The sequence below is a fragment of the Platalea leucorodia genome (genome assembly GCF_965183815.1).
Source record: "Platalea leucorodia genome assembly, chromosome: 3".
Taxonomy (NCBI): domain Eukaryota; kingdom Metazoa; phylum Chordata; class Aves; order Pelecaniformes; family Threskiornithidae; genus Platalea; species Platalea leucorodia.
In genome coordinates this window covers 81,115,394-81,138,802 of record NC_138825.1, presented here as the reverse complement: position 1 = coordinate 81,138,802, position 23,409 = coordinate 81,115,394, and the positions used below count along the sequence as shown (strand labels likewise).

Here is a 23,409-nt window from a genome sequence, read left to right as displayed (position 1 = left end):
TATGTTTTTTAAATTTGGAATGACCATTCTTAGAGATTTGAATGAACAGTCTATAATATACAATGCATCCACTGAACAACTGATGTCATTGCTGACAATAAAAATGGCAGATATAGTCATATTGCTCAGAGTATGACCAACAACCAATTCTAACTAGCACTGTCTTAGTAAAATGCGTAAGCTAAGATACATTCTTTAAAATCTATAATTTTCCTTTTATTTTTAAAGTATACCAAAGATACGTATCCATAAAAATATATCACCATTTTATTATGCTTTTCCATAAGGATTTGAACAGAGTCACATAATTTCAGGCATATTTGAATAACACAGATTCAGCTTTTTGTTCTGACATTTCACTGGGCAGTATAGCATAATAAGAAAGACTGTTAGTTCTGTTGAAGAACCACCAAAAGGAATGACTCTTCTTTCTGGAAAAATAACCAATGCATATTACAAAAAATTCATAGAAAATGTTGGCAGGAGCTAGTGCATGTTGGTATAGTTACTTGATGGATATACCTGAGCAATCGTTTTTAAAACTTCCCATTATAAGTACACCAACTATAAATAAATCCTGTTTTTAACTCATCAAATAAATTCATTAAGGTCTGCTATAACCGTAATAAATGTTCTGTCATGTATCAGGTCTGTAGACTTAAAAATCCTAAGCTCTCAGTGAAAAGTGTACTATACTCAGAAAAACATGAATTAATGAGTAAAGAGGAATCAAGATTCTAAATCAGAAATAAAAATACAGCTATATTTTGGTAAGTGTTTAGTATCAACTACATTATGAATACACGTTTCAAGAAATTATATAGTCCAAGCACAACTCCTAAATACATGTTTGTAAGATAATGGTTGCTTTCAAAGGAGCTACCAAAAAATGGATACTGAATGAAACAAGGTATTTTGAATTCTGTTCACAGTTCTCAGGATTTTCAGAATCACTATGAATGCTGAGTTTTATTTCTTACATGGCTGTATGCTTCTTTATATTTCTGGAGGAGGGAAAAAAGAAATTTAGGTTTTTGCATCATCTTTTTGCAAGAAGAAGGTATTTTAGTCCCTAGCATCTAAACATTTCTTGACAATCAAAATAGGAAAAAAAAAGACATTAATTTTAAAAGACATTTTGGAGGATAATAGTTTTCCATGAAGGAAAACTAGTTTTTCAGAATTAAGGCTGACCTTCTGTCCTTGCCTTATATTGTTTTGCCTTTGACTCAATGCATCTTTTAATAAACTTTCAAAGGCACCATTCTAAGGATGAAGTATCAGTCTTGATTTTGAGAATTGCTTTTAAAAAAAAAATTTCTAGAGCCTAAAGTCATCTAAAAGTAGGCTTTTGCACAAGCATGAAAGTTCTCACCTAATGGTAATAACTTTCCATTAGGAACAATATAATAGCGCTTGGGCCATACTCACATTAACTTATTAAGTGCTGCTTCTTTACAAAACATTTGCTTAGTGCTGGAGGATACATGATAGAGGGAACTCATACATGTCTTGCTGACACCCCTCACTCCCAGGAAACTGTGGGATATAGTGCTGGACATGACGTTACCTTGGGTACATGACAGTCAGCCCCTAACCAGGCTCTGTTTCATGGGCCTAGGTGGCACTCGGTTTCAGTCCTTGGTAAGGTATGAACTTGTGGTAACTGGGGCAACTGCAGCAAATGTTTCCACTCTTCTTCCCAGTCCTATCTGACTTTACTTTTGTTGCATTTAAATGAAATGAGAGCAATTAAAAAGAGTTGATGGTGGTGGGCTTACTGGGAAATCTGTTAGTGTTATGGTGTCTAAGTGTCTGACTAACAGGGCCTAGGAGCAACTACATCAGAAAGGTACTTTTCTACTTTTTTCCTTGCAGAATTCTAGGCAGAGTCTGGCGCTGGAGTTGGCTGTCATGTCCAAGTCTGTCAGCTTTTTTTGTTTGAAACAGCAAGGGTAAGATGAACTGCAGGGTAAGATGGGCTGTTTTTGAATATGATAGTCCAGTTATGATACCACTTCTTTTTTCCTTTTCTTTGGTTTTCTTCCTTTTTGTTTTTTTTTCTCCCCTTTCTGTTCTTTTTTTTTGGCATTGACGTTGGAAGTTTGGCATAATCTTTCATTTATATGAAGACGTGTTACCTTGCTGGACCAGTTCCTTAAATAATTCAATATGAACACTAAAATTTAACAGTAATAAAATAGTCCATCTTGCCTTCATTCCATTTTACCCAGGAGATTTACAAACAAGCATAGTGACCAATTAACAAAAAGGGATTGTTTTGGTACAATGGTATAGTGGATATGGTAAAACTGTTTCTTTGAAAGGAAATTTCCGGATACTTCTAAAAGATTTTACATAAAGTTCTTACAATGAAGCTTGAAATTGTTTAGTTAACATCATTAGAAATGTCATCCATTCAATTATAATGTTATGGAAAAAAAATCCATACATGCTCATTTGTAATAAATATTTGTGGCTGTAAATTACATTGAATTTTATTTTTTCCTATTTTTAGTAATTAGACACAAGAGGAGTTTATGTGCTTCAATTTGTCTCATTAGACTCTAAATTAGCATTAATAATTATGCAAATTACTATACAGTGTCTGTCACCCCCTCCATTCTTTAGTGCCATGAGCAGGCAACTCCAGCAATGCATTATAATCTGTCTTTATCTAGTTTATGCATAGTGGTCTAATATTTTCACTGCTGCTCTATTAAATTAAGTGTGTGGCATAGCCACCCATGTTTACCTGAAATTGTGGGGCTAACTATAGAGATGGGAGATGTTAATTTTTTTATCTAAGCAGTCAATAAGCAACCCTTTACAGCATTACAAATGGCAGAAGTCAAAAGCATATTTATAATAGATTTCAGATTTTGTATTTCACATATGAAATACTTTATTTCCTATCTGCCTCTTTCATCAGTAGCTTATTTTTATTTACTCCAGTGAGTTTTTATAAAATACTTAAATAATGTTTATTTAGTGCCTTGAAGATAAAATACTGTATAAGTGCTTCAATATTAGTATTAACTTAGAGATTCAGTCCAGCTAGGATTTTTTCTGGAAAGCCAGTTCAAGTAACTGCTTTTTTCACATTGCTGTATATATATTTATAACTTTTAAAAAGGCACTGATCATTGAGTCTCCCATTACTATGTTTTGATTCCCACAGCTCCAAAAAATCTGTCTTTATAAGTGTAATCAGTTCTTATTTTTCATTTCAGTTGTGTGTGTTTGTACAAGCAGTACATGTAAGCCAGTAGCTTAAAGATTTTTTTGCACAGTGATTCCATCTCCCCACTGTGGCAAAAAGTGCTGAACACTTATTGATTGTTTTTTGTGCATTGGTTTCACCTTTCTCCCCTGGTTTTCGTTAGGTTCTGAGCTCATGCCCAAAGCCCTCTCCACCAGGATAGTGGGAGGCATTTGGTGGTTTTTCACACTTATCATCATTTCCTCGTACACTGCTAACCTAGCCGCCTTTCTGACAGTGGAACGTATGGAATCCCCTATTGATTCTGCTGATGATTTAGCCAAACAGACAAAGATAGAGTACGGGGCAGTTGAAGATGGAGCAACTATGACTTTCTTCAAGGTAAGCTTTATATTCTGTTTGAAAAGATCCTATATCCTGATTGTGGGGGAAAGTTTGTGCACCTTGCTGAGGAGCAATGGATATGATTCCTACTGCTGTCAAAAGCAAGTGAAAATCACTTTTTTGAGGATTTGCAAGATAGCAAAGGAAGCAAATGCAAAACCTCTCATGGGAAATAAAAGGAAATTTCTTTGATGATTTTTGCTTAAAGAATTGAATTTATAGCAGTGGAATAGGTGAAGAAACCTGAACGCTTTGCTCAGACGGTTTTCCTATATCTGTGTACTAGAGTGAGTTTTATCGGATTAGGAGTTACAGTATCAGTTCAATAACATTATACTTAATCATAGTCTTTATTCAACCAGCTGGACTACACTAAAGATATTAGTGGCTGGACTGAGAAAAACCTTTTGGACTTCATATTTTTGAGAAACTTTTGAATAAAATTTGGGCTCCATATAAAAAGCTTAGATTTTTCCAGGTTTTCTATTCCTTTTAACCTGTTACTAAGATCATTCAATTTGAAATATGGTGAAATATGCTGCTGGATTAGAGAGGAATCTTTCTTTTCTAGCTTCATCAAGCATTTAAGTGGGCTTATATTAGTGAGAAGTATGCATGAAGGGAGAGAGGATGGTTTCTTCTATAACTCCTTGTGTTTGATAGCCCAGAGGTGTCTCAGATCTTCCAATGGGAGAGGCATTTAACAATATTTATCTGATCTTTGGTACATTTTGAAGACTTTCAGCTAGTATGTTCTGGTTTTATGAGTTATTATGCTGTCACTTAAAGCTTTGTGGTATTGTTACATTAGCATCTGAAATTAGACAAACTGAGGTCCAAGGTAAACTGGTGCAGAAATTGAAGAATGTGTACTCAGTTCCTCTTATCAGATTCAGAGAGTAATTCAACTTTGTTTAGATATCAAGGCTAAATAGTCACTATTTAATCTTATGACCTTAGAGCCAATCGAAGTGTACACGTAGTTTTAATTTTTAAAAATAATTATAGGACTTTCACCTTCTGCTTGGAAATAAAAATCAATTCAACTTCAGTATCTCAGAATGTTTTAGGCTGCTTAACTTACAGCATACATTGGGGAGGTTCTGAGTATTTTCCCCAGAATACTTGTTGGAAAAGGAGCTGATTAAGTTAATAGAAGTAACTAATCAATTAGAGGTCTCTTGATGTCAGGAAATATGTGAAGTGGTTAAAAGAAACAACATTGAAAGTTTAAAGACTGAGGTTTTTAAAAGAGTCAAAATGATTTAAGTGTCGGGACATAAAGAGATGACACAAGGTGTTTATTGAGTTACCAGAAAACACTACAGGGCTTTAATTTCATTTTTGTCTGGCAGAAAACTTTGAACTTGTTCTAATTCAGATTCAAACTAGGGACTCTAAAATATTAGGAAGCAAGTTTAAATTAGCAGTGTCTTTACTTCTGGATGCCAGAAGCACTTTTCCCTGCATTTTCCTAAGTTTCAGTTTTCCCTCTCCCCACCCTTAATTTTCTCTCTTATTCACTCTTTTTACTTTTTTGTATGTGCATAATCTGTGTGGTTTTTAAGTGCGCAGAGACTATTTCTCTCTCTCTGGATGTTTTTCCCCTCTGCATATTAATATACTGCTCCCTTTTCTTCTATTTTGTATAAGCAAATTGCTTCAGGAATATAATTTCCTTACATGAAGAAAATGAAAATGCAAGAAAATATTTTAAAATAAGACTATAAGTGGAATTGCCTTAAAAGGTACTACTAGAGTTGAACAGCTCATAGATACTATTACTAAATAATAATATCAAAAGCACTTAAGAACAGGAAACTGATGAAGGAAGACAAAAAAATATCAGAAAAATATCTTAAGGGACAGAAATGACAGTGGATGTAGATAGTATAGAAAAGTATAGATAGTATAGAAAAGACAGAAGGGTTGCATACATTTTCTGCATTGTGTGTAAAAAAACAGGATAAATATTCACATTTTAAATTCCTTTCAGAATACTTTCTATCAGTAAGCTAAAGGTGGGTTTTAAGTGGTATATATTTTCTGATTTATAGACAAGTGAATATCAAGTAGGAAATAACACTGCATTTTTATATGGCATTAGGGAAACTATTAATGAACTATTGTGTCCTGTTCTGGTGGCCACACTTTGAAAATATGTTTAAAATTGGAAAGAGTTCATTAAAGGTGAAAGAATGAGTGTAGGTCTGGAAATAAGCATTGTAGTTAGAGGCTAAAGATCGGTCTGTTTAATCTGCTGAAGAGAAGGTTAAGAGGTGACTTGATCATGGTCTGTAAGTGCCTTAATGGGAATGAGACTTTTGACAGCAGATGACTGTTTAATCTAGCAGAAAAAGACATAATAGGATCCAATGTTTCAAAGCTGAAGTTCGGCAAATTCAGACTAGAAATAGGGTGCATGTTTTTAAGAGTGAGAGAAATTAACCACTGGTACGGCTTATCTAGGAGTGGGCTGGATTCATCCATCACATACACCCATTGTGAGCAAAATAGATACAGCATAGCTCAAACACATTATGCTTTTGATTTAGAGGCTACTCAATGAAATAGATAGCCTTCATTATACAAGAGCTCAGATTAGATTTTAGTAGTCCCCTCCTGCTGCAAAAATCTATGAGAGTATGACTTCTGGGGGAGGTTGCACAAAGATGATTGAGAGGATAAATTTATCATTTGTGTGTATGTTTTTCCTTAGCTGCTTTTTCTTGTTTTAATGAGAGTGGATTGAGTAAAACAGTGGCATTATGTTACAACAAGAAATGAAGGCACCAGATGGTTTCGTAATGCTAAATGAAATTATCATATCTTGGTAATAGTTATTAGTTCCAATCACAGTGAGGCTCAGTAGCTGCCCATGAGACTGACAGTAATTTCTGCATAAATTATCTATATAGCAGTCCATTGAATTCTTTCTTAAAAAAACTTTGGAACCTGGCCAAAGCTGTGTGGTGCTAAAACAAAAGAAGAGCCTTTTTGAAGGAGAAACTAAATGGGAATCAGACAAACAAACTACTAACTACTAGGTTAAAACCTGCTGAAGTTAAAATCTTGGAGAGCACAAGGTATATATGTTGAAAATGCTGTTACCCTTGTGAGTCAAACATCCCTGTGAAATAGCTTTGATGAAAAAGGAGAATGTTGTCTGCAGAGGTTTATTAGGTCCTCCAGATCACTGTATGCCTCCTCATGGTCTGAGAAACATGACATTACAGCTCCTTTTAGAAGCTGGAAAGCGGAGGAAATTTTCAATGCTCTCTCCTCTTAAGATCTACTTATCTAGTGTGAGCATGGAAAGGAAGTAGTTTTACAAGTCTGTTATATGCCTGGTGGGTCTGGTGGGCCATTTCATTGGGAACAACACAGAAAACCTTACTATTATTCAAGAATTAGAAGGAAAGAAATGTGAAAGTAAATTCTAAGACATATCTGCTGCTAGGCTTGTGGTTTCCACTCCTGATATGTGTTTTGGCGTTTCTCAAATTGTGGAGTTTTTCTTTGTTACGAACATCTCTTCCTTTCTCTTGGCTGCTTCTGTCACTATTGACCATTTTCAAGTTTCAGAAGCCCATCTTCCTTCCTGTTTGGAATAAAAGAAAAAGCATTTATTATTATAATGAAAGGTACTTATCTCACACTGGCTGTTTTTTGGATAAAAAGCTCAGATTTTTCATTGCCCCTGATTTCTGTGGTCTCTCAGTCTATGTTTCTCAAAATCCCAGTGTCTGTTTTCTTGCTGAATGACAGTTCTGAAATTGAGAAGAACAATGTTAATTCCACCCTGCTTCTGTTTGTACCACAGTTCTCCGTGCTCACACACAAAGAAACTACTATAGCACACATGCTTATATGTGGTCTACAATTTTAAGATTTGTTTTTTGTGAAGTTGCTGTGTACCACTGTTTTTCTCATAATTTTTCATATCTGTACCTTTCAATGTCAGAATTTTTTTCTTTCTGTGTTTTTGTACAGTACCACACACAGTGGAAGTTTTCTCAGTTATGCTTACTAGACATTTGCAAACCCAATAGTAAAAAAGAAAGTAATTTTTCATTCTCTAATAGCAGTAGATTAGTGTCATTACTTCTGTATCAAGAATTAAAAGTCTTCTAGCTCTCTGTGAGTTGTATATTTTATATTCTTGTTTTGCTGATAAGGAAGCTGAAGCACTAAAAGGGAATGCATCTTTTTCAAGATCACTTGGTGAAAGGCAGATAGGGGACTAATTCAGGAAAGCTGACTCACACACCTTGGAATTATCTGATACACTATTCTATTTATTATTTACATTTGCCAGTTTCTTTCCTTTTCTTCTTCAGGACCCCTTTTATGCTTCAGCTCTACTTTTCTACAATATCCTCCATTTCTTCCTGCACTGCTTTTTCTCCACAAAGATCCATGCTGCTGACCCTTTTCAGTCTCATCCCCCCGTGCCCTCCCCAGCTTTTTACCCTAGCCATTTTGTTACCACCTCCCTCAGGAAATTTTTGGGGACAACAATTCAGCGCTTAGTGTCTATCATCCTCTTCCAAATTCTCAGCCTATTGTTAAAGGAAATATCATGAAGCTCTACCTATACATTGCAAAATCTCAGACATAGTCTCTTAAGGCTGAAAGAAGGAGTTGTAGGGGAATTTTCCCACTGCTGGCAACTGGATTACAAGTGACAGATCCCCTGACATAAATGAAAGAATAGCAGCAAGAATAAAGGTATGAATGCCATTCATTTGTCATGAGTGATGTGGGCATATACACACACAGAACCTTTAGTTGAATGCTGCAAATAAAACATTATGAAGTTTAACAGTGCATATCAATTATTTGGTGGAATTGTTGCAAGTCAAAGATGAAACACCACTTCTGAGCTTCTCAAATATCCACTGACTGACAGTGACTAACAGAAAACGATTTTTTGAGTCCCAGATTCCATGTGCTGATCTGGATGATGCTTAAAAAATAATTGGTCGCAGATACCACAGATACATGTTCAGTTTGCTTTAAAATTATTTCACTTTATAGATAAGTTGCATTTGAATGTAACAAATACAGACTTGTTCTTATGTATAAAAACACATGTGGCACTTTTGACTAAAAAGAGAATTGAATATAAATACCATGTAGTCTTTTTTTTTTTTTTTTTTTTTTCCTTCTTCTTTTTGTTCGTCATGGTTTGGGCCTATCTGCTAAAAACACATACCGTTAAAATCCATTATTTCAATTTTCCCACGATTATTCCCTCTTTGAAGGAACACCTACTCAGTTAACCACTACTTCTTTGAATGTACAAAAAAAGCAGGCACAGTTGCAAACCTGTAAAGCAAGGTCTGTGGTTGCTCCATACACTTGTAAGAACTGAACCTGCAATGCCAGAGTCTATGAGAATGAGATACAGGCTTTTTCCAGAGACCTCAAAACACCTCTGCTTCACCTAGTGCTACTTATTTCTTTAAAAGATCAAGGAAGCTAGGCAGAGGTAGGTAGGTTAGATGATGCATTAACACCGACTATAACAAAAGCAGCAGTGCATTTGAATTCTAAATAGAAGAAATTCAGATAAATTTGGTACCGTTAAGTTCTTTGCGGTGAACTGTCTTTGTTTTGAATCTGAGGGCAGAAAGCAGATCTAATTCAAATAAAGGACTTCAGTCCAACCATCTCTCCAGGTACTGGGACAAAGTGACTGAAAAGGTTTTATGCTGTCTTGACCCTTCCCCTTCTCTGGAGTTGTCAGAGCCATTACTGTTCCTGCAGTAAATAACAGCATATGTTTGGCTGCCTGTTGCGTTTCAGTGCTGAGGCATGAAACTAAAAACAGATGGAATGTGGTAGAAATCTACTACCTTTCCACCCTTGCCTTTGTCCATGCCCGTGCCTTTTCCCTTCCCTTTCCCCATTCCCCATTCCTCATTCCTTATACCCTTTTCCCCTGTTCCTACATTATGGGCTGAAAAAGATGAGCACAAGGACTAGTCAACTTTTCATTTCTGCAAAGATTTATACTGCATTATGCCATATATCCAGATAGTAAGCACTCTTAATAAGCTGCTGGATAACATGTGGTATTCATGAATAATTATGCTCCAAAATCTCAAGATTCATATTTATCATTTACACCTGTCTCCAGCTACGGCTCTTAGAAACCAATGAAATATGTGCAAATGCTTTTTGGGGTCATCTCACAGAAATATACATAACTTTCCAGTGAAAACAAGATTAGTCATTCACAATAATTAAAACATTGAATTAAATAGTTAACATATGAATTGGGTCCCCACTAGTTATTTTTGAACAGAAGTCGAAGAGAGACATCAAAAAGATATTAAAAGTTGGCATTAGGAAAAGTTGTCTTTGTCTTTGAATCAATTAATATTTTCCACAGCTCAGCATCTGTTTCTGCCTTACCCCAAATATTCATAGGGGAAAAAGTTTTATGCTGATTTCCCCACAGAACTCTCAGGTGGGCTAAACTATGTAACCTATGGTCTCATCCAGCTTTCCTGTTCCATAAGGATTTCTCAGTGTGAATATAATGTAGAGCTAAAATGAACATACCAGCAAGAAGCTGACATTTGTATTATTTTTCAAAATTGCATCTGACAACAATATGCATAATTAGTGCACATGCATTAATGATCTATACTGTAGGTACATGATGGAGTTTGAATAAAGCTGGTCTTTCTCAGTGTATGAGGTATGGTAAAATATAGCAAGATCTGGTTGCCACTTGGATAGAAATACAGGATACAAGAAATTAGAGCCCAGAGGGGGAAACAAAATTACTAATTAACAGTATATTTGTCCGTAGAAAGTCAAGCCTGATGATACACAAATATTATCCAGACCACACTTTGAGCCCTAAATTGTGTCAGGATTTTTTACCAGCAAAAGACAAGAATTTCTACCAAATGTAGCTGATTCAGAGGAATGTTATAATCTAGATATTTGAAAAATCATTTTGTAGTTAAGAGAAACCCATTCTGTCTTTTTTTTTTTTTTTTTTTTGAGAATATATAGTGATGCAACTGAGGACAAGAAAAGTAGGGGCTTTTTCCTTTGAAGTCAGATGGAGTTTAATCACTACTAATCACTGCAAATTGCTTCTGGTCATATGTCTCAATAGGTTTCTTGCTGTGTTGTTATGGGATCAACTTAAGCCCATCTAACTGTGAGTAGTCCAACCTCTTCTCCTGCCTTCAACCTCAAGCTCTGTTGGCGCTACATATCATAGGGCTGTGGCAAGAGTCAGTCCAGCTTTCTGATCCAACTGAAAATGAATTTTTTTTGTTGTTGCATGTTTATTTTCCGTTGTGAAAAAAGCTGCTCTGACTGCTAAAATGCTAGAACTCACGCGAGGGGAGCAGAGGGTGTTCCTTTCCATGACAGGGTGATCTTATATCGTCCTGCTAAATGTAAAAGCCGCTGGGAATCCACACCCTTTGGGAAGTGAGTTCTGTTGCCTAGACATTTGGAGGTGTGAAGATGAGAAAATCAACCACAATATAATTGCTGATATTTCCAGAATGTATGTTGTCCTTATTGTAGGTTTTGTCTTAACTGGTAAGCCATTTTGTTTCCTTTCTCCCACCTGATGTGCTTCACTTTCTGTCCTCTTCAGGGCCTGTAATGGCACTGCCAACAGGATCAGTTGTAACAGTATGACTGAACTCTGGATTCTGATCATAGGTTTGGTTGCAAGGCTTTTTCCTCAGAAATACGTAGCCTAATTGCTACCTAGCCTTATCACCTTTCTCTCCTTCTCCTGCTGCTTTCCTCCAGGAGGCAGGGCAAGAACACTTTCCTTTTCTCTTCCCTTTTCAGCTTTTTTCTCTTCATGTCTGTCTTTAAATCATGAGCAAGGTGAGAACGGGAACTGAACTAGATCATAGAGAATCCTTCAACTGCAAACAGCATTCTGTATGAAAGACGGATTTCAGACTTAGGGTTTGTTTAGGAAATTGAGTACATCTGAGAACATTTTTAACTATCAGTATGAAAAAAAAAAAATGTCTTGCTCTTCAAAGCAAATAGATCTATCACCAAGTAGCCATGTAAAGTTTGCAGATTTGATCTATGACTCATCCTGGGAATGTGATTCAGAAACAATACTTCAGAGTGAACTGTCTCTAGGTTTAGCCACTTTCGTGTGAAATCCTGCCATATGAGAAACCTTCAGTGTTTAGTTCCTGCGCACTGAAGCAGCCTGAAAGCCTCCGTTCATTAGCAGAGGTGAACTTTTCGTTCCGCCTTGTCAGTTTATACATGATACTACTAAGGTGTTGTCCCATTGCATTAGCATTGCTTTGTGTAGAGAAATATTTCCAGTGCCATAATTGCTCTGGACACCACCTGAAGTCATCTTATACTGATAAATTTCTTTTCCAGAGTTATTCATTACTCCAAACAGAATGCTTGTCAAGATTGGTTAAACCATCCTTTTTGCAATACACCTATGGTAATAATTACATAAGCCTTATTGGATATGGATGCCTTCTAAGCATTTTTCTGTATCCATGCATTAATTTAACTTGTTTAATGTACACAAGATCCTTAATCTGCACAATATAGATTACCTGTTTATTAAAAAAATATACTAAACCATGCTTTTGAATCATAGAATCATAGAATCATTTAGGTTGGAAAAGACCCTTAGGATCATCGAGTCCAACCGTTAACCTAGCACTACCAAGTCCACCACTAAACTGTGTCCCTAAGCGCCACGTCTACATGTCTTTCAAATACCTCCAGGGATCATGACTCAACCTGTGCAACCTGTTCCAATGCTTGACTACCCTTTTGGTGAAGAACTTTTTCCTAATATCCAATCTAAACCTCTCCTGGTGCAACATGAGGCTGTTTCCTCTCATCCTCTCACTTGCTACTTGGGAGAAGAGACCGACCCCCACCTTGCTACAACCTCCTTTCAGGTAGTTGTAGAGAGCAATAAGGTCTCCCCTCAGCCTCCTCTTCTCCAGACTAAACAACCCCAGCTCCCTCAGCCACTCCTCATAAGACTTGTGCTCTAGACCCTTCACCAACTTCGCTGCCCTTGTTTGGACACGCTCCAGCACCTCGATGTCCTTCTTGTAGTGAGGGGCCCAAAACTGAACACAGTACTCGAGGTGCGGCCTCACCAGTGCCAAGTACAGGGGCACTATCACTTCCCTGGTCCTGCTGGCCACACCGTTTCTGATACAAGCCAGGATGCCAATGGCCTTCTTGGCCACCTAAGCACACTGCTGGCTCGTGTTCAGCTGGCTGTCGACTAACATCCCCAGGTCATTCTCCTCCGGGCAGCTCTCCAGCCACTCTTCCCCAAGCCTGTAGCGTTGCACGGGGTTGTTGTGACCAAAGCGCAGGACCCGGCACTTAGCCTTGTTGAACCTCATACAGTTGGCCCCGGCCCAATGATCCAGCCTGCCCAGGTCCCTCTGCAGGGCCTTCGTACCCTCCAGCAGATCAACACTTCCACCCAACTTGGTGTCATCTGCAAACTTACTGAGGGTGCACTCCATTCCCTCGTCCAGATCATTGATAAAAATATTAAACAGAACTGGCCCAAATACTGAGTCCTGAGGAGCATCACTTTTGACTGGCCGCTAAGTGGATTTAACTCCATTCACCACAACCCTTTGGGCCTGGCCATCCAGCCAGTTTTTTTACCCAGCAAAGAGTACGCCCGTCCAAGCCATGAGCAGACAGTTCTTTATGATCTGTGTAGCCTACTGATCAGAGGATTGTCTGCCCATGAACACGTTGGTCCAAAGATAAGCAACATATTTCTTAGCATTTTTTTTATTTGTTCAGATATGGCATGTGATCTTTCTATTTACTCATCAATGTATTGTATAGGAATTTATGAGGGGTTATTTTTTTTCATATCTTAAAAGCTGAGACAGTCACTCATAATAATGGTGATGATCATAAGTAATACGTTCTTTTACGCTGAATTTGACTGAAGTTCTCATAAGAGATATTTAAATGTAATTTCCAACCAAAATCCAGATAAGTTATTATGTGAATTCTATTGTGAATCATTGTGATTTGAGGGGAGCATGAGAGGTTTTATTGTATTAATACATACTATTAGTAAACTATTATTTCTAGTTAGAAACTAGGCATTGTGAAAATTAACAAAAGATGTAGTATTGCTTACCTTAAAATATTTATATTTCAGTAGTCTATCATTGCATTTGAGACCTGAAATCAGGTCCCCCTCAATGAGCTATAAAATACAACAAATATCTTGGAGGCCTTTGAAGACTTGACTTTTTGGTCTTTCTTTGAAGAACTCTTACTTTCCTGTGCAACAGAAGGCCAGTGGTAAGATAGAAAATGTTCTGTTCCTCTTTCTGTTGCTCTCACAGTCTTTCTGTTTCTCTGTCTTTCTTTTTCTTTTTTTTTTTTTTTTGATACAAAAGACACCTTCCTTGACTTACAAGGAGTCTTCCAAAACTCTTAAGAAGCTCCTATATGACATGTCTGATAGAAGTTTCATGTGCTCTTTCATACATTTCCACTTTCTGAAAAAGGAAGACACATCCCTAAAGGAACTTTCTGTGAAGAAGGAAGACTAGCACCAAACATTTTCTGTGATTTGTTGGGAAGGCTGTCTAGCTCTTCTTTCACCCTTTTACCTTATCTGACAATGAATGAAGCTCTGAGAATAGTTTCTTTGATGCTAGAACTTCTAGCTAAGCCAATCCAGGTAGTTGTCATTCAAGTGTATTTTTATTCAGGTTGAATTGCTGAGGAATTTACTTGGATTGAACAAAGACAGTTTGGTTCCTTAATTTGTTTTATGGCTACACATAGTATTTCTGATGCAACTTTTGTTCCCTGAAGTGCAGAGACGCTGAGCGTAGTTCATTATAGATGTGCAGTCCAACAATGGTATTCCAGTCAGGGGTTTGGCTACCCATAAAATCAGAAGTTAGCAGAGGAAACACTGAAATTTCAGTTATAGCATCCTCTTCCAGTCACAGGTGTGTCATAGAAGAAATCTCTCTTCTGAAATTAAGTAGTTTTTTTTTTTTTTTTTACAACCTGTTCATAATGAAGAAGATTTGGCTGTCTCAGTGGCTGTCTTTTCAAATCAGATCATCAAAGATGAAAGGAAGATCGAAGGGAAACTATAAGGCTCATCTCATAGGCAGTATTGAGGCCATTATTTTTTACATTCTTATTCAGCTAATAATGGATTTCTGAATTTATTTCCAAGATAGAGCTTGATTTCTAAATACTCCAAATAAATTTCTTAACACTTCCAAAAAACATTAAGACTCTTGGTCTTAATCTTCAGGTCTTCAATTTTCTTTTCAGAAATACAGAATTTCTTTGGTAAGTTGAATCTCTAAGTTTTAGTGGAATAAATCTAACAGCAAAACCACTAGAACCTACAAATGTTGCACTTGTAATATCATGTGATTTGAGATGTTTTTTGTTATTTTTACATTTGTTGACATTAGTGATGGAATCAAGTCATTGAAAGCCTCTTGTTACTATGTATTTGTCATTCAAATTTTTAATATTCTGTTTTCTTACACTGTATTGCATTACACAAACCCTATTTTGATAATATTATCAACAGTTAAGGTACCTAGTTTCACTTCATAGGTAGAATGTGTAGCAAAGGTAATTTATTATTCTTTTATAGGCATAAGAATTGTAAAATGAAGCATGGCATCCCTAAAATGACAATGAGTAAAACCAGGAATAGGCTGTATTCCTGAAGTTTCTCAAAATGTGTATAGTAGGACTGTACTAGCAATGGATTGATACCTGGTAAATTTACCAATAGGTTAGTGAATTGATGGATTGGTAAAGGAAAAATCACAACTGTTGAGAGATTTAATAGGAACACATAATAAGATTCTGTGTTTTGGTCTCAAAGCCGGAAAACAGACGACACCCCCTCCCCCGATTATTTGTTTTACTAGGGAAGATGTAGTTTTTGAAACATGTAGGGCAGGTTTCTCCTCACTCCAAAATGTAGATACTTGCTCTCTTCTCAAGTAGTCATCTCGTTGCCTGTTACTGGTACTGGAAAGAAACTGAAAGGCACCAGAAAGCAGTTCTTCCATACTACCTTAAGTAACTGTCCTAGAAGGACGGTGTTCTCCAGAGTTACAGAACTTTTCCCATTGACTACAGAAAAGCTTAGATTAGTACCTTGGTCTACGTGCTTAATGTGTAGGTGACTACAATTATGTAAGATGAATCTTATATAATTTCTGGTCACTGTTTAAGAACTAGGCAACTTTCATATACGTATAAACTGCAGTATGACTGTAGGGAGATTCTGTGATTAAAAAATATCTATGTATGCAAATCAGTTAATTTTACAAGGAATAATGCAAATAATTTTAATTCCATAATAAAACTGACTGACTTAACTAGCACTGTGGGGATATTTGTCTTATTTTAGATGATTGATTTAAAGGCTGTGAAGAGTTTCTTTTCTTACATGTTGGCACTAAAATGAACGCAAAAAACAAAGAGAAAAATCTGTTTCAAATCATAGAAACAGTTCACAGTTTGGCTTACAGTCTGAGTTGGACTATGGCCAAAATTCTGGTCTGTGTTTGTAAATTTCGTATTTAAAAAAATTGTACTGGTCACAATGAATGTTCCTAAAAGTAAGCCAGTGATTGCAAAAGCCTGTCTTTCAAAAACAAAAGTAAAAATAAACAATAAAAACAATCCACCATTTTGCTTTGCTCATGTGACTCCATATGCTTGATCATATTAGAGGTTGAGTACATTTATCCTCCACCAGCAGGGCAGATGTTGCTGTGTCATCTGCTGTATAGCTTGTCATGTTTTTTACATTTAAGAGTCCAATTACTTTTTTTTATTAAATTAGGGTGACAGGTGCAGGCTTTTGATGTGTGCACCCGTAATGTATTTGCATTGTTTGCATATTTTGTTGGAAGTATGTGGTAATCTTGACATATTCTATGCCAGAATTTTCATGGAAACTTTAACTTGAAGGGTACAGTTCAGCAAATTGGGTCAACTGAATTATTAAAGTTCAGTAGGTGTTAATCAAGAATAAACTGAGGTTATATAGAGATTACCATTTCTAAAACCAGTTGAAGCTCCAAATATTTTTATGTTGTCATCTCTAAGATAGCATTTGGATTTCCAAAATTGTGATATGGTTTAATTTACAACTGTTAGAGCAACTCTTAATGCATTTAGAGGAAAAGGACTCTTGTTTAAAGTTGTTTGTTTGTTTGTTTGTTTTTTCCTGGATTAAAAAAGAATAGCAAGAATAAGGTAGCAAAAGAATTGATGTAGTAATTTTTTAGAATATGGAATCACCTTTAAGCCTGAAGATGACAACGCTGTAGTTATTGATTCCTGTTTCTTTAATTGTATAGACAAGTTCTGTCCACATGTTTGGGTTTCTACACACAAATGGGAGATCAGTAGGTTGACACAGCAAAACTAACAGCTTTTTCTACAGAAATAATAAAGTTTGCCCACATCCAGAACAAACTATACCCTCTAACAGATTCTGAATCATTAATTGTCTTTTGCAAATTTTATTTTTCTGTACTTTTGGACTTCTTGGTTAGAAGGTGAAACAGAGGGAAAATGATTAAAGCTAAATAGGATCGAATCGAATTGAATCAAGCAGAATATTTCGGTTGCAAGGGACCTACAATGATCATCTAGTCCAACTGCCTGAGTACTTCAGGGCTGACTAAAAGTTAAAGCAAATTATTAAGGGCATTGTCCAAATGCTTCTTTAACACTGACAGCATGGAGCATTGACCACCTCTTTAGGAAGCCCGTTCCAGTGTTTGAAAGCTGTCTTAAAAATTATTGTTAAAGAATCATGATTTCTGACCCAACATTTTGAAGTAAGAATTTCGAAGTGGACTGTTTAGAGGCTAAAGTAAAATGTATAAAGAAATCTTTATTAGACAGCAATGTAAAATACATACAGAAATCTTTATATAGTGTTTCAAGTATATTGTTCCAAATGCATTGTATGTCTCTGTCTTGTACACTTTGAGGCTATATTTTTAGTAGTAAATAAAACAGGCCAGGACCATTTGTAAAGTCAAGGTCACTGGGCTAAACTCTCTTTTCCATCAAAATTAGGTGATCATGCACAAACACCCTGTTAGGAACAGTCTTTGGCATGTGGTTGACATCTCCTGACCTATTATCTTGGGGTGGAGCCCAGGTATCATTTGGGAGGTTATTCCTTAGGACAGGCCAAAACTGTTCCAGGCCCCATGCTAACAGATGGTATGGACCATTATGGGCCTCTGTCCTGGGCCTGTTTTGCTAACTGTAACAGGTGAATCATAGTCTTGATTTGGATATAAGTTAGTAAGAACCATTAGCAGTTTTGCTCAGATATTGCCAGTAGAATGAATTATGTCTGATTCAACACTTTAGTAGAAAAGTTGGCTGAAGAGGTGAATACTTTTTTCTTTTCTGTCCTGCTCAAATCAGTTTTTTTTTTTCTTAGTTGTACTGGTTCAACTTAAAGCAAATCAATTGTTGTGGCAGTAACCTGTTAAAATATTTGTACAACCTTAAATCCTAACATGAAACTATATCCTTATTTCTTATTTCTTCTTTCTATGCTTCTTTCATAAATAAGTTTCCATTGATTTCAGTAAGTATTAGGTGTTTCGATACCTTTGTGAATCTAGGCTTAAAGACAAACAAGGAAAAAAAAAGAAAGAAAAAAAAGAGCTAGTTCCAAGTAAGACTATACACAGAGCACATTGTGGCCATTAAAGCTTAAAGAATCTGAAGTTTCACAAAAAAAAAAAAAAAGAAAAAGAAAAAAGGAAGTCAGTTAAATGTTACACTTCCAGAGTCTTGGACTAGAGGAAAGCCAAAGTAAAATGCAAATAAAACACCAATGGTTTAATAGTTTCAGTCTGTTTGAAACCAAAATGTTGTATTTGAACTTTAATTTAAACATGCAGTGTTTTTTGTCAGGCTGGTGTTTCCCACAGCATTATAAATGAGGACTATTAGATAATTGATATTACTTACCATTTTAATTTCAAATGAAATATTTCATTAGTGTAATATGTTTCAAGAAGAAATTATTTCATTTTACTTGAAAAAAGAATCTTTGATGTCTTTGTATTCAAGGACAGCAAAACAAACATGCTCTTTGTTCTGATATTATCTAATGTGCATTACTGATTTGTAAATATATGTTTGGATCATATTTTAAGTGATGACTAATTTCAAGCTTATTTCCATAGTGAGCACCATGTATTTTGAGATGGATTTTTTAAGTGGGACCCAGAATGACTCCTCATTTGCTTAAAAAATTCAAAACCAGATCTACTTTGCATAATTTTACATAGGCAATGGTTCATTATAAAAGGAACAAACACTCTTCTTCTCCACATACACACATATAAATGATGACTACGTGTTTGTTTGCATAATTTGCACACAGCATTTCCCCTGAAGGTATAGGAAACACACTGCTATTTTACTGCACTCCTTTTGTTGAAGAGGAAGTGGTGTCATTGAATAGAATTGCCTCATCAGACGCTCTACAAAAGTGCCAAGTTGTAGCAATCAATAGGGAAATAGCAGATGTGAAGGTTAGTTGGCATCAAAGAATATGAGTGGAAGACTTTCCTATGGGAAAGAAAGTGCTTCATTACACTTCGTCTATACTCAGAATATTGGTTCTATCAAGCTTTCAGAAAATTAGAATATGATGACTTTCATGACTCCAGCTCTAAGAGTCACTTTAACAACAGTTAAAAAGTTAGATAGATATCCATCTGGGCAATTGCACTAAGTGATCAGGATTTTATTAAACTGGAACGTTGCAATTTGTTCTCTCTCTGAATGAAGCAGACCCAGTGCAATGACTCTGGGACAAGAATTGGCTCCCTGGGTGATCACTATATTGTAGATGAGTGTAAATACTTCTTTAGGAGCATGTTAATAGGAAACAAACAACATGTTATCATTTCTATAGAGCATAAATATTTAAAGGCTTTTCTTTGGAAAATTCCTTGTTTTGGGGCTAGCTTGGATAGTTATGTTTCTTTTTCTGAACAGTATAAGCAACTTTTCTATGTTTGTCCACACAGGAACTGCTACAGAAAAACTGAATTTCAATACATCAATCAAGTGGATGCTCTTTAGAGAGATTGTCCTACAGGGAATGGCAAAACGGGAGAGTCAGTAAACAGAGCGATGTTGAGCTGGCAAGTCAGTGGATCATAGATAGTATTTGTCAGTATGAGAGCTTACAGTTGCTGATAGCAGTTGAATGCTTTTCTGAGCAAGCTGTAAAAAGGAGCAGGTGTTAGTGAGGATAGAATACTTGGAGGGAAATATTCACTGATATATGATTTCATTCATTCACTTTGCAAACTTGTGAGATACTTTATTTTCGAGAAGGTGAATTAGAGATTTTGTGTGCTTGAGACTGAACATAGTGGGTTTTTGCCTTAAAAAAGGCCAACTCCTTAATTATATATCTTTCTCTAACAATACCTCTAGTTACAGGGATGGATACATGTTTCTTATAAAACATTGAAGCAATTTTCTCACCAATCTTTAAATTAAATTAAAATGCTTATTCGAAGTTCTGCCCCTAGTTGCTCAATTAATACTTAGGGCAAATTATATTTATTGGCGATGTGGAGGAGGAGTCAGCATTAGTTATCTAAAAGCACCTTTCTCACTGAAATCCAGCATGGATTGAAATTTAATTGTCCCTGGTCCTTGAGCTCTGTTCACACTAATAATCAAATAAATGCTCTAGAGCACACACTGAATCAAAGGTTGCACTGATAGTTTAGATATTTAGTGCCATATTTGATGTGCTGAGTACTATGCAGTGCTTCAGCTTCCTGTGCCTCCAAAGTTCACAACAAGGGGCAGAACTGAGGGCTTTGACATTAAGAGTTTAAATGAACATCACACGGTGTCTGTCGAGATTGCTCTTTCGTCTTAGAATGCGGCATAATGATGTTTACAAGCAAGTTGCTTCTACCTTCAGTGCTTACAGATATGTTTGGCAACAAGAGAAAATTACTTTGCCTTTGGCTTTAAAGTGAAGCTGAGGCATTCCTGTAATGCAGTAGCCCAAGACCAAATATTTTGTATCTCAATCAGCATAGCCAAAAGCATCATAAAAATCTGTTAAATCATCTCTTATATTTTTGCATTTTTGCTGCTTTCGAACAACAATTTATCAAAACAAGCAAAACAGAGATAGCAATAAAATTTAGAGCTTTATATAACATGCAAAGTAATTTACAACCCGGACTTTATTAGGCTTTTATTTTAGGTAGTAAATCCATATTAGTAATGGAGAAAATAACCTTATTTAATTACACTGATAAAGTTAAATGTCAGCTTCTTGAAGTTATGAAAAACTTTACGCACTGAAGGCTGAAATCTTCAGCCTTCTTATTCTAATACAAGGGGACACGGACAAACCTTTTTTTCTGTTGCTGTATTACAATGCTTCTGTACTTGCTCAGAAGCAATGACACACCCTTTCAGCCAATCGTATCTCCTGTGTGCACTGAGATTCAGGGTCAAGTTTACCTGTAAGTGAGATGATCTGTAAGTGAGTACTCTGACAGTTATTCAGCTGGTCTAAAATCTGTTCCTTGAATCAAGATTGCTTCAGAAGTGTAATAACACCCTTTGTATAGTTTTAATTCACTTATTATGTCTCTTTTACAAAAAAAAGCACTGAGTGTTGTACTTTTCAGAGTGGGAAAATATGGTGTGAACACATGTAATATAGAGCACATTCTCTAACTGTATTTGCATAAATCCCATTAAAATTAGCATTTTGCAAGCTATCATATAAAAGAGAAAAAAAGGAAAATCCCTATAGACCAAGATTAGTGACAATATTTGATTGTCACTACAGGTAGGTGTCTCGTTTATTAAATATCGCAATTTAGCTAATTAGACTATACAAACTGTATTATCTTTCACTGTAGGTCTCCTGACAGTTTTCTGAAAACAATGAGCATTTTAATTGATTACCAAAACAATAAAGTCACAAGAATTAAGTTAAACTTCTTTTCCCCAGGAACTACATTGTAGTAAGTAAAAGATTAGGAATAGAGCTGCTTCAAAGCTCAGCTGCAGGAAAATTAACACATGGATGCAACCAGGTGCCATGAAGAAAAATGTTTATCAATCAGAAGAATCTGATTCTGTAGTTAGTGTAGGATAACTTTTTATGATAATCCTAAATCTAAGAAATTTTTTTTCATAATCCCATGTATTATCAAAACAATTGTATGAGGTGAAACTTTGTACACTTTACTAAGGACAGTGGGTCTATTGCTGTCTTTTTTAAGCTATGAACTTTGTATCCCTATACAACTACGTCCCAGTGAATTGTGCTGAAAGTTTCCAGCTGAATAAATGGGTATTAGATCAGAAAATTAATTTGTAATTGTAGCCTTCTATGTATAGTTATCAAAAGCTCTTTCCTCTAAATTTTTACTTAAACTAATGCATTCAGAGATCTGATTTGCCAGAATGTTTTCTGCTAAATTGGTCAACATAAAATACATGAAAATTTGCTGCAGGATGTTCACAGATTATTGATGCAGAAATATACAGAATGAACACAGCAGTGCTGTTGCTGGTGCCAGCAAATGCACATCGTTAATAAGTTTGAGGTATTATTAAATTCACTGTGTTTTACTGAAGCAAGGAACGAACAGTAAGTGGGATTTGAAAGATCTCAAGGAACATATAGATCCTTTTATACGTTAATTTATACTTAGGAGGCATAGAATAATTTCCTTCCTCTAGCTCATTTGTGGCAACTACTGAACCGTACCACTCCTTTTGAACTGATTATGTTCAGCTCTGTCTTCTGATTGTCTTTATGGTCTTGATTGCTCCAGGTCAGTTTGGTCTCTTGGGACATTCCGAAAAATGAATTCTTAAATTAGAGCTATGTTTGTGGGTAATTCTGCTTTAAATTCTACCTATCTAGAAAATTATTTTAGTTATACTGTACTGTCAGAAATAAAATATCATACTCCAATGCACTTTCTCATGAAAATAGTATCTTGTTCTCTCATCTGTTTACAAGACAATTATGCCATGCTCATTCCTATGTTAACTTCAGAGACTTGCAACTCAGTTACTGGCTATCGTATTAGTGATAATGACTACTGTTGTGTTTTTCTTGTTTGATTGGTTTTTACTGTCTTACATTTGTTTGTCTCCAATATCATAGGCACTGTATTAATGTGGATGTACATTAAAGCCATAGTGCAATTCAAATAGTTAAAATCTGGGTGAAATGAGTTATGTACTGCAGTTCATAAAAGACACAAATCCTGAATGGAATCCCTACCATTCACATGATGAGATTATAAGAGGCAGTAGATGCACTGAAGCATCAGTGAATTAATTTTCATGTGGTGACAAGACTTTCCCTTTGCAGTAGAATCCCACATGCTAATGTGATGATCTAGTTACCATTTTCTGCAATAAACAAAGTTATTCAGCTTTCACATGTCCAAACATCTTCCTGTCATGGAAAGCTTTTTCCCTGCATGGGCCATCTGGGGTCTTAACAGCTTGCTTGCCTCCAGCTCTTCTGGGTACTTCCTCAGCTTTGTATTAATGCAGTGAAGTTTGTACATGCTCAGTATACACAAAGTACAGGCTGTTTTATTAAAGATACAGTTGTACAGAAACAAACAGCTGTAGAAAAAAAAAAAAGCAAACCCAAAAAACCAAAACAACCTACAAAAAACCCCACCCAAAAAAACCAA

General features: G+C 35.9%; 1 protein-coding gene across 1 annotated transcript in view; it reads left to right on the top strand.

The window, feature by feature from the left end:
* The window catches only part of GRIK2 (glutamate ionotropic receptor kainate type subunit 2), a gene marked incomplete at both ends in the record, with an annotated part of 428,838 nt that overhangs the window by 324,129 nt on the left and 81,300 nt on the right, over window positions 1-23,409 (top strand). The window contains one exon of the mRNA XM_082305204.1: window positions 3,387-3,604. Coding sequence (XP_082161330.1) covers window positions 3,387-3,604 — 218 coding nt within the window. The remainder of the gene's footprint in view (window positions 1-3,386; window positions 3,605-23,409) is intronic.